The sequence below is a fragment of the Electrophorus electricus genome, chromosome 19 (assembly GCF_013358815.1).
Source record: "Electrophorus electricus isolate fEleEle1 chromosome 19, fEleEle1.pri, whole genome shotgun sequence".
NCBI lineage: Eukaryota > Metazoa > Chordata > Actinopteri > Gymnotiformes > Gymnotidae > Electrophorus > Electrophorus electricus.
In genome coordinates this window covers 7521510-7533716 of record NC_049553.1, presented here as the reverse complement: position 1 = coordinate 7533716, position 12207 = coordinate 7521510, and the positions used below count along the sequence as shown (strand labels likewise).

Genomic DNA, 12207 nt, shown 5'->3' with positions numbered 1-12207 from the left:
ACAGTACCGGCCGGGCCGAGTGCTGCTGGCATGGAGACCACTGCCACATCCTTTCTTTCTTGTTTTTTCCATTCGTGCCCCCATGTGGAGATTTGAGCGATCAGCAGAAAGAACGAAGTAGAAGGGTTGCTAATGAATGTTAAATATTACTGAGCATCTCCAGCTGGTTGGCATGGCCATACCTCGCTTTTTCTCTAATAAATTATCCCAGGAAGGATCACTGCATTTTAACCCTCCTCTGTAATAATCAGTGATCTACTTCCCCTACACTGGAAACTATGGTTCTCTCTCTCTCTCTCTCTCTCTCTCTCTCTCTCTCTCTCTCTCTCTCTCTCTCTCTTTCTCTCTCTCTCTCCCTCTCGCCCCTTTTGCATCCTTTTGCTCACATACATATGATCTCCCTGTATCCTACACATGGGCACACCCCATAATTCTGTCTCCATGGAGATTGTATGCCATAGCTCCTCATCCAGTGGGACTGAGTAATAGGCTACTCACAACAGGTATTGGTTCAAAACGTCATTGTTGCCATTCATGACTCCTTCACTTTTGCTTGCATTCTCAATGGCAGACTGGCTGACATCTCATATTGAAGGACAGTCCAAAGGGTAGATGCGCTTTAAGCCTAGTCCAGCAGAAAGGATTTCAGAGGGAGAATCCTCATTGACTCAGAAGAAACCTAATCTTAGAATAGGCTTAATCTTTGTTTGAAAAAACAATCTTTAAAGACCTAATCTTTATCGCCTCTATAGCAAAGCCTGAGATTAGTGGGCGCTGAGAAATCAAAAAGTGAGAAAACTGATTACAGAATTTCGCTTTCATACAAACACATTTTGAGTTGAGAAAGGATATCTTTATATTCCATATATATGAACTGTTTCTTTGCCACTATAGCTGTACAATAAATGTACAAGGTGACACTTTGGGTAGCCCTCAACTATTCTCTACTATCATATCGATGCTGAGGGCATCTTCTAGTTGGTGAGTATATGCTCAGTAGATCCATTATTAGCTACACCTACTCTAACATTGTACCTAAAAGGCTAAGGTACAGTCTATAGTCAATTGTGAGTGGTAATTCTCACATTTTTGGCACCAGCGTTGTACCCATGCCAGTTGGCATCTGCTAACTTGTCTGCAGACTTGTGTCACGTTTCCACTGGCCTCTCTTATCAGTTCCATGTTGTCACAACAGGGCAGATGCTGGCACATTTTGCTCCAGGGACTTACCAGCCATTGTAAAGCACAGGAAACAACTGGCAGTCTTTATGGCATCTTCAACAGATATTCGGACCTCTGCTTCAAATCCTTTATCACTGTGTCAGTCTCAAAAAATGACATGGATTACATGCCTTAATGAGCACACGCTGGTGGGCCTGACCCCTGCAATCAAGAAGGTTTATGAATGCCTCATCCTAACCTACCTGCAGGCCATTACAGACTCCTTGATAGACTCTCTAAGGTACAGAGCCAACACACGTGTTGATGACGAAGTCAGCCTAGCCCTGAACTTCACCCTAATGCATCTTGGCAGTTCAGGTACCTATGCAAGAGTTCTCTTCGCTAACTTCAGCTTGACTTTTAACTTCACTGTCGCGGAACTTCTGCAGCTCAGACTCACCTAGCTGTGTGTGCCAGTTCCCATATGTCAGTGAATCACAAATTTCCTGACAGACTAGAGACAGCAGTTGTGGATCGGAAGACACACATCAGAGTCACTGACCCTCAGGACAGATACACGTCGAGGCTGGGTCCTCTCAGCCCTGCACTTTAGTCTTTAAGCCAAATATTGCACCTCCTAAGAACTGTGAAGTTTGACATTATAGTGGTTGGCCTCATAAACAATGATGATGATTCTGTCTACAGGAAGCGAAGCAGCTGATGTCCTGGAATACCCTAAAGATAACACCCAGAGATGGTTGTTGACTGTAAATGGAGTGCTCCCCACTCATTCCCCTTCAACATCAATGGCTCTGTGGTTTTGACTGCCTCACCCTATCCAGGGACCGGAGGTGGGAGGGAGATATAGTCTCCATCTCCAAGAGAGAGCGCAGAGGATGTTCTTCCTAAGGCAGCTGAGGAAATTCAACCTGCCACAGTCTGTAATAATTCAGTTCTGCACTGCAATCATTGAGTCCATGTTACTTCCTCCATAACCATTTGGTTTGGCTCCACCACCTCACAGGAACAAGCCAAGCTCCAGTGGATAATCAGGACAGCGGAGAGGATTATCGGATGTAATCTGCCAGCACTTCAGGACATATACAACAACAGAATCATGAAACATGCTGGGAAAATTACAGCCAACCCCTCTCACTACAGACATTACCTTTTCCATCCCCTGCTGTCAGGCAGAAAACTCAGGACTATCAAAGCCAGCACAGTCAAGGACAGTTTTTTCCCCAGGACTGTGGCCCTCATTAGCCACAGTGGACACCTTGCACCTTAGCCTTTCACCTAACATGCCCTTTGCTGCAGCACTAACTCCATTGTTTGGGAACAGTCAAAGGCATCATCTTTATCATCCTAGCTAGAACTATATATATCCATGAATACCCATGTCATGCAATAATAAGCTCAATATGCTGTATATAACACTGAATCATACATCTCTTCAGCTCTTGCTAATATGCACATATTCAGCATTCCTTTTTATATCTGTTCTATTATCTTATATTTTTAAATGGCTTTATTCTAGTTTATCTTATTTAAGTCTAATTTATTCCAGATTCTGTGTACTCTCTATCGATCTGTAAATAGGTCAATATGCCAGTCTGTTTAAATGTTACATATGCGCTCACCAAGAAAAAAATCCTCATATATGTATATAACTGATAACTTGGCATAACTGATTTGAATTTAGATTCTGATTCTAATATGTGTATATAAACACACATGTGAACAAAGCAGTGTGTGTAAGAACATGAAGAGTGACACATTTTTTTTTATTGTTTAGGCTATGCTTTAGCACCCTGGATCTGAAATGAAGCACTGGCTAGGAGGTTAAAGGCGAGAACATTAGTTTCAGAGTGAGGAAATTTACATTTATATTTATATTTATATTCCTATTGGGTGAACTGGGAATCGCAGCCCTTATTAATCTTTCCACAACTCTACAGCATTTGTAGGTATTTAACTTCTTTTTCTGGCAAACTGTGTCCTGGTGTTGCTTTTCTTGAGGCATGACAATAGTGCACCTCTTGTGATAAACCCTCTCAGCTGAGAGGTCATTTTGCACTTTAACCTTTATTCACTACTGTATTTTCAATCAAACCTGCTTGAACTGCTAAAACCACAACAATAAAAACTGAGCCACTGTCCAACCGCTTATGGACAGGGCCTTTACCATTTACTGAATATATAAGCATTATGCTAACATGCATATCAGAAGCATTATATTCATTGTTCTATGTCGAATTAAAACAGGTAGCTCATTAAAGAACAAAGCATAAAATGAAAGACAGACAATATATTATCCATCAAATTAACATAGCATTATTTAAAGAAAGACTCAGGGATGTTTTGAAGTAAGGGCAAATGATCAAGAAAAAGTATGAAAAATTCTAGCGTTATTTGTTGACGTCAAATGACCTTCCCCTATTCAAGGACGACATGTAAATTTTGTTGTAAGTGTAAATGTGTTGAACAAATTATAGAAAATATATAGGAGAAAAAGATATTCATCTGAATGTCTCACTCAAATGTACAAATAGCATTCCAGCTGTGGTTTGATAACAGCTGCTTTTTATTTGCATTATTGCTATATGCATCTACGAAGTGAGAGCACAACCACTCACTTCATTTGTTTTCATTGTATGTTTCTTTCCCACGGGTACATTGCAGAGCCCCACTAAGTGTTAGCACAGGGCACAGTGCACAGGGCACGATCGGCTGTTCTACAGTGTCTTTGGAGCGCACAGGAGGTAAGTGCTTTGCTAAAGGTCACCATGGCGGAAGGTGAACGCTCATAAGTCATTCTCGCCTCCTCACATGGGGCACCAGGGCTGGACATGTGACCTCTGGCCATAATAGGGCTGGAACATCTGCCTGGTTGGGCTGTTGAACTGGGCTATTGCTCTCTGAGCACTTTGTGCTCTTATGACACTACAAATGGCTTTCAATTCAATGCCAATTATTTGTTTATAAGGTGTCTGTTCATTTAATAAGAAAGAAATATCACATAATTTTTTGGCAGCATCATCTTGGTGATTCACAACCCATGCAGGAACTATTTGTTGGAACTGTATGCAACTGACATACAGTGTGGCCTCCTGGTTTTGGAACATGATTGCATAGAAATCCTTTTTTTTTCCCTTATTTTTTGGGGGATATTTTCCCTTGTTGCTCTAATACAATATCATTCACTGTAACAATATCATCTCCCGGGTCCTATATCCCCTCAAATAAACTGTGATAGGATTTATATGATCTCAATTAAATAAAAAGTTATTGCAGGACTTTTCTCATCACTGTGTTTATTTGTTCATTTTCCACAGCACATAAAACTTTGATTTCATTCTCTCATTTTCTACTGGAGGGGTGAAAGAAAAGAATTGACTGTAAACATAAACACCAAAGTCAATTTTTACAAAGTGCTAACTGCACATGATTGGATTTCTCCATAATATAGAAAAGAATATTAGAAAAACATAAATCTCAGGAAAACAGCATTGCATTCAACTGTGTTTGGGCTGGGTCTGTGTATTTTAGTGTTCTCTCTGTAGTTTATGTATTCTCAATCAACAGGTGACATTAACAGTTAAATATGAGAGAAAAATTCATCTCAAATGTCATCTTGCATGCATTGGCCATGAAATATGTTCAATGGTGTTATTAATTGCTCAGCCTGTGGTTTATGCAGAGTACTGACTCTTCAGTATTCAGTATTGAGCATTCAGCCTCTCTCTCTCTATGCCTGTCTCTCCCCCTCGATCCCTCTCTCTCGCTTTGAACTCATGACTAAATAGCTGGTCACAATTAAGGAACATGCATCCTAAAGCCCCTTCAAAGTTTACTGACCAACATCTTTGATTCTGAAAAGTTAGAATGTCTCATTAAATCAACATGTAATGAATGCACCATGGAGTGTATGTGTGTTTGTGGTAATTATAGTGTGTGTGTACGTGTGTATATATATATATATATATATATATATATATAGATATATATATATATATATATATATATTTTAAAATTAATTAATTAATTAATTATTTTTTTGGGGTTGGTACTATAGCTGAGCGCAAGATTTCCTGGAACAGTTCATAGTGAGATCTCAATCCATCACAGTGGCAATGAGACCTTATCCAACCCTTCACAGAACAATGGCAGCTCCAGAGGCTTTAGATTAAACCAGCAAAGTACATTATGCCACTACAATCATGAAGTCTACACCGTAGCAACATTTAAAGCAGGACAATTAGTAAGTTTGTCAATTATGAAAGCCATCGAAATGTCAGATTTATAATGGCATTCTTTCACAAGATCTAGTATATTATGCACATGTTGGTATGAGAGAGAAGTAAATTTTTCACCATGACAATCTGTTTTCATTCTAAAGCTATAACATACATCACATTTTGAATGTCAGACACTGTTTATTTAATGGGAAGCAGGTTTTGAAACAGTTCATTTGGAATGCATTGGCTAAACATTAATTAGGCTCCTATTCATTTTAATTTGTTTTAATTTAGGCTTTGCAGGATGGGAAGAAAATCAGCTTCTTCTGCTGAAATGAAGCCCTATATTTTGCATAATGTAATGTAAATAAGTATTTTAAATAGGCCCTGGCACGGGCCCATATTATTAGCAAGTGTTAGCTCATCACTCATGTCATAATACACAGGGCACACCCATTAACCTAAATACTGCACATTTCTTAATGTGCTTTGAAACAGTGTGCCATCGCTGTAATTCAAATTCGATTATGTGAAATTACTGTAGGTTTACAGCAAGTGGTAAATAAACACTGTCTGCGATTGCTTTGATAGACAGATTCCCATGATGATAACATTAACAAACACTGGCGATATTCGATAATAAACGAACTAAATGACAACTCTGCGGGAAAGGCGATGCGGAGTACGGAAAAAGCGAGCGACACTGATATGAATCGCGGTGCTATTTTTAACCAAGTCAGCCTTAATCACATCATAGCTCGGAATCTGGTTTTGAAGGTGAGGTTAAGTGTGACTGCACGACGGTTTGCTCGTAGCCAGTCCAGGAGCATTTGGTGATGAAGGAACAGCGACGATAATTACGCCCCCAAGCTCGCGCTGGTCGATCGGATTACGTTTAACGGAACCTCGGGCTCACCTGGCTCGCGAGGGGCGGAGCTAGTCTCGTTCAGCCCGCCGTCAGACGTGTTCTGTCTGTCTAACGTAGAGAGTTACCGGCACTGACCCGCGCTTTCCAGATTCTCACATGAAACGGAGGTCCGTTGCTGTAGTACGCAGGGTGCTGATAAACATGAAGCCAACCACTTTTTAACGTTATATTTTAATTTCTGCAGAGACAAAAATGACAAGCAATTTATTTACAGAAATATCTGTACAAAAGCAAAAATTAAATTATGTAAAATAGTTCATAAATAGAGGTGGACTTCAGCGTTCAGTACATTTTGCCATGTTCAGCTAAGCTGCGTGCATAGTGACTCCTAATAAAATGATGATTAAAACTGATCGTCAATTCTACATCAACATCCAAGTCGCAGGACAAATAGAGTATGGTTAATATTACAGATCTCTCCATTAGCTGTGAAATGTCTGACCTATATCGCAAGTCCAATGCTGACAACACGCCGTTCTGCTGCTGTAGGGTTTTTGATACACACACTGCTTACCGCTGTTGATTGCAGTCTGATTTCTGCCTTGTTTTGCTGCAAAGGGTATGAGAGCTTTCCTGTCAATATGGACAAAGCCAAACTGTTTGTAATCCATTTCCTTTGCCATCATTACTGTATCGCCACTTCCTGTCTCGTATCGCTTGCTCAGACGTGCTGACATTTATCATTATCTGTATGGCTGCTGTTCTCTGTGTTCGTGTGTATCTGTGAGCATACTGTACATATTTTACCAGCCTGGCGGTTCTTCATCCCGCCACCTTAGTTGCTAGTTTCTCTCTTCGTTGCACACCGAACTCAACTATTGTAACATGGACTTTGCTGATCAGTTCAGTGTCCTTAGTATCATGAGTATTATGATCCTTATTATCAATATTATTCTGTATAGAAATAACGGTTTGGTCAAGAAACCATGCTAAATTTGAAATTGTATGATTTATATGCTAGGATATCACCTAAAATGTGTACACTTATTACGTATTGATAGACTTGACAACATTTGACTGATCTTACGTAAAGAAGCCACAAGATAAAAGCTTTTTTTTTTTTTTTTTTTTTTTGGTGTGTGTGTGTGTGTGTGTGTGTGCGTGTGTGTCTCTCTGTGTGTGTGAGTGTGTGTGTGTGTTCTTTTAAAGTCTATCATATAAACTTCACCAGGCAGTGGAGTTTCAGCAGAAAGCACTCCTCATCCACTTTAGAAAGCGTCTTGGTTTTTATACTAGTCAAAACTGACAATGAGTCATACCAATGATGGTATAAAAAGGCACAGTTGCATATTTTGCATTCACTCTATAGTTCTGTTTCGATTTTTTTCCCCGTTTTTTTACAGAAGCATTCTAAATATTCAGTAAAAAGTGTCACAGTAAGAGATGAGAAAAAGCAAAATGCGAATAATTCTGCACACAGCGCATCATTACCAGGTTCACATTTCAAAAACAGACAAAACTTTAAACCATGCCCGCAGAGTACCATCATGGATTATGTCATATGTGTGACGCGGACAAGTAATCCTTCAGTGTATCGGTGATTTTACTGTGAGTTTGTGGTGCAGAGAAGAAAAAAAAGGAAATTAAAAAAAAAAGGCATTTGGTGAGAAGAAACAACATTTATCAAACAAACCTTAAACACAGTGTGATGCTAAATAAACCGACCAATTGTTGAAATATACATGTTCCATTTTCAGCCGTATCAAACTGATATACTAAGCCATACTACATGTCTAATGTCTGTTTAGAACAAAAGCAAGCAACGGACCTCGAAGTTCACAGGGTAAGAGTAAGAGGTTTTTTTTTTTTTTTTTTTTTTTTTTGTTACATTTTCTTCTTTTTCTTTTTCCCTTCATAGTAAGTGAAGTAGAATCCCTTTAAACGTGCATTAAAAAGTACATATTTCAGTATACAGTTGATAAGCATCAGAGCACTTCTTTTAACGACGAGTAGTACACACAGACTACAGATTCAAGGGGCTGCAAGGAAATGGCAGTCCAGTCGAGCTGAAGGTTATCTAACGTACAAAAGAGGAGCCATTGCATCTGGTTACTGTCACCCAGTTTTTAAAGGCAAGATATTTTTGTGCCTCGTAAGTGTACTTACGGCCTCAAACTAGGGTTATTTTATGGTTCCTGGATGCAGGACTTTGACGTGCATGTGTACACGTGCGTGTGCGTGTGTGTGCGTGTGTGTGTGTGTGTGTGTGTGTGTGTGTGTGTGTGTGTGAGTGCATGCGTGCGTGCGTGTGTGTGTACCAAAGTAAGCGCATGAGGCTGTGTGTTTCAGTAAGGACATCATCCGGACATCTTTGTCATGTCCCTTAGCCTGTGTAGATATACATGTGCAGGAATTTAAAGCAAAACAGGACCAGATCAAAGCTATGTCAGAGCACAGTCTCCTCTGTAACCGAGATGTCACGTCTTGTTGTTCCCAGGACTTTGGTTTTCGTACGGCAACCATTTGTTGCTCTCTGTAAGAAGTGCTCCTGGCCAGCCGTGAGCCAACTGACATCTTTAGTGATTGTACAAATCCATTTAGCTGGTAGATCCTCATTCCTATAATGCATGTATTGGTGTATATGCACTGGCTGGCTGAAAATGAATATTTGTCTGTCTCACAGGTTTATTGCTCAATTTAACACTCATACTAAGAGAATGCTACACAGGGCCAGCCCAAGCAGGTCACTGGGACCAAGTCACTTTAATCATGTCCCTGGTAGCTATCTGTTTATCCAACAGGAGATCCTAACAGCCAGTTAGTTCTAATAAGTTCTAATACACTTGTGTAAGGTGCTATGTGAGTGTGTGTAACTGGTGTGCCATAGGTCACTAAGGGCTTAATTTTAAATCTGAGACAACAAAGGAAAAGAAGTCGAGCAAAGTTTGCGTCATGTGTCCTTAGAGGAGCCACTTTTCCAGAGACGAAGGGAAATGACCAGAGTTATCCATATGTATGACATGCCGGCAAGAACGGTCAGCCTTGGAGACTTGGAGAACTCTCTCCCAAGGCAGGGCTGAACAGAGAGGTGAAGAGAGGGCATGTGGCACTGGACAGCTGGGCTAGCAAGCATGTGTCCGGAATATGTTTAGAACATTTATGTACAGCTCATCACCCACATGGAAAAGTGTGTTTAAATGTGTTTGTGTGTATGTTTGTGTGTGTGTATCTGAAAAGCAGATAGGCACACAGGTAAACTTGCTTCTTGCAGAGCAAGTTCACCGTTTACAGCTTGTATGCCGCAGGTTTGCGCCATTTAGAATTAAAAGAGATATCTACAGACCCTTTGCAAAGGTTACAGTCATTCAAATGTTCTAGTATATAAGAAACTGTTCCAGCATCTGTTCCTGCATTATCTATCCATGTCATCACTGATAATATCATGTTCTTGTCCATGATTGGCCTTTTTTTTTGGTCTCTTGGTGAATGTGATAGGTTGTCCAGTGAAGTTGCCCAATCCTTGGACAGATTGCATACAGATATGATAATTACGAAAAAAGGTAAACAAAAAAAGAAAAAAAAAAGTTTCTACAATACTGATCCCCTACAAGAAAAAAAGCACCAGTCTGGCCTGCCTTCATCCATTTCTCATCATTTAGAAAAAGAATGAACAAAATAAGTAGAAGAAAAGTCCTATCAAGTAACGTCCAAGTCCTGTAAGAGGCTAGATTATGCATGCATGTTTAGGATGAAGTCTACACAACCAGGCAGCACTTTGGAAAAGTCAGAGGGCCCGAAACGCTAGCAGCAAGGTAACACAGTACACATCCACCAGCATCTCCATCTCTCCACCTCCACCTCTCCCTCCTCCTCCCTCACGTCCACGAGACCTTTAACCATGCTTTTAAGTCTTCACTTACTTACAGATTACGGTCTTGCTTATTTCAAACAATCGTGAGTGCGAGCTAGCGGGGGAGGGGAACATCTATGATGGCGTTCGTACCGGGGTTTGGTTGGCTAACAGAGTCTCAGCAGACGTCGAGTCACCGGCGCAACGGGCCGCGGACTCGCCGTGAGGACGTTTACAGGTACACCTCCCGCCTGGTGAGTGTGCCACACTGGGTGGGCTTGTACTCGCCCGTCGGGGCCAGCGGGATCTCCTCGGCGGGTCGCGACGTCTCCTCGACGCCAGCAAAGCCGGCCGAGCCAAACGCGCCGTATGTCGAGGAGGAGGAGGCCATCTTCTTGTTGAGGAGGTTGCGGTTGCGGTCGCCCAGCAGGTGCGAGGGGTCGCCGTTGGCCATGGCCAGCGCCTCCTGGCTGCCGGGCGGCTCAGCGCCGCCACCCCCGGGCGAGGTCATGAAGGTAGAGAGCTGGGGTGGGGTGGCCTTGGGCCTGCGCTCGGGCGAGGTGCGGACCGGCATCCAGCAGGAGTCCGAGTGGCCGTACTCATCGCACTCCCGCGTGCATTTCCCCGTCATGGCTACGTCAGGCAGAGGCCGCGAGTCTGCCCACACACACACACACACAGACACACACACACACAGACACACACACACACAGACACACACACACACAGACACACACACACACACACACCACACACACACACACACACACACGCACATGTGCAGAGAGAGAGAGAGAGGGAGAGAGAGAGAGGGAGAAGCCATTAGCAGAGATACTTCACCTTCACCAGCTGGGGAATATATCACTTAGTGAGACTAAGGATTGGGGCGTGGTATGAGCCTCATGAAGCTTAAAAGGTTGAATTATTTGAATATATTGAAAGTCTCAAATAATTACAGCGACAAGGCCACTAAATTTGGCATATAATCTAAATGAAATAGTGCTGCTTTCTCACATTCTTTAGAATGAACACTCTTTGTCATGCTTTGAACTTCATGGCTAACACATACCACATAACATAAAATGATACACAAACATCAACACTCAAAGGAAAAAAGGTGATGTGAGTTCTCTGAAAAGAACACCATGCTTCAGAAATGTGGGGCAAATCCTCTGCTCTGTGATTTCTCCCTCCAAAACTAATGACATGGAACTTCCCCTAAGCGCTGTGCACTTAGCACTTTGTGTGTGTGTGTGTGTGTGTGTGCGTGCATGAGTGCATTAATGTGGGGTTTTTTGTTTTTTTTTGGAGCTGGCTCTTGACAAAAGTAATAACTTGTACCGTTTAGTCCCCAGTAAGTAGATTTAAGAGATAGCAGTTTTTCTAAATGTAAAAATAGCCATATTTAATCACATCCTTGTGCTCAGTACATTCTGAAGAAGGTCTACATCATTATATACTTCAGAAGAAACCTCTTTACTTAGCAACTTATTACCTCCAATAATTCGATTGTAATTCCATAGCAAAAAAACAAACAAACATTTGTTTCTTTTTATATTTTCAAAAACTGCAGTATATTTTTAAAATAAAGAAGACAAGAATCCAATAAATGCCTCTATTTTACTGCAGAGCAAGAATGAAATGCACAGCACATATAACTAAACACTGCCAAATGTGTACATCTGTAGTTTTCTAAAAAAAAAAAACAACAACAGTCGACAAAAAGTGACTTCTCACTAACCAGGCAAAGGGATGAGAGCGAAAAGATGGACCAAATTCCAGTCGGATTTGGACGGGAAACTGAACAGAAAGCGCACACAAAAGCTTTCTCTTGCTAGAAAAGACTGGGCCTCCCGATTGCCCATTTAGTCTGCGGTGCCGCAGTGCCAAAGCTTTCATGTTAGCGATGGTCGGTTAATGACCAAATGCAGGGTATGACACAAGCAAGAGAGGGTGAGAGCACATCTAAGAGGAAGCATGCTGCCTTTGACTGAACAGAAAAATTAGTTTTAACCATAGCTTACTTTTATTGTTCTTTTCTCCTGTAAAGAAAGAATAAAATAGCATCACTGTTTGGTTTCCACGTTTTG

The 12207-nt window shown here is 41.3% G+C and overlaps 1 protein-coding gene across 3 annotated transcripts in view; it reads right to left on the bottom strand.

Annotated features, from left to right (window-relative positions):
- Positions 1-6479: 6479 nt before the first annotated feature.
- pcdh7b (protocadherin 7b) overlaps positions 6480-12207 on the bottom strand; it is a 106092-nt gene continuing 100364 nt past the window's right edge. For 2 of the 3 annotated variants that reach the window (XM_035519665.1, XM_035519666.1), the window contains exon 3: positions 6480-10774. In XM_035519665.1, the coding sequence (XP_035375558.1) occupies positions 10350-10774 (425 nt within the window). In that variant the 3' untranslated portion in view covers positions 6480-10349. The remainder of the gene's footprint in view (positions 10775-12207) is intronic. The other variant, XM_035519667.1, reaches the window with a different exon arrangement.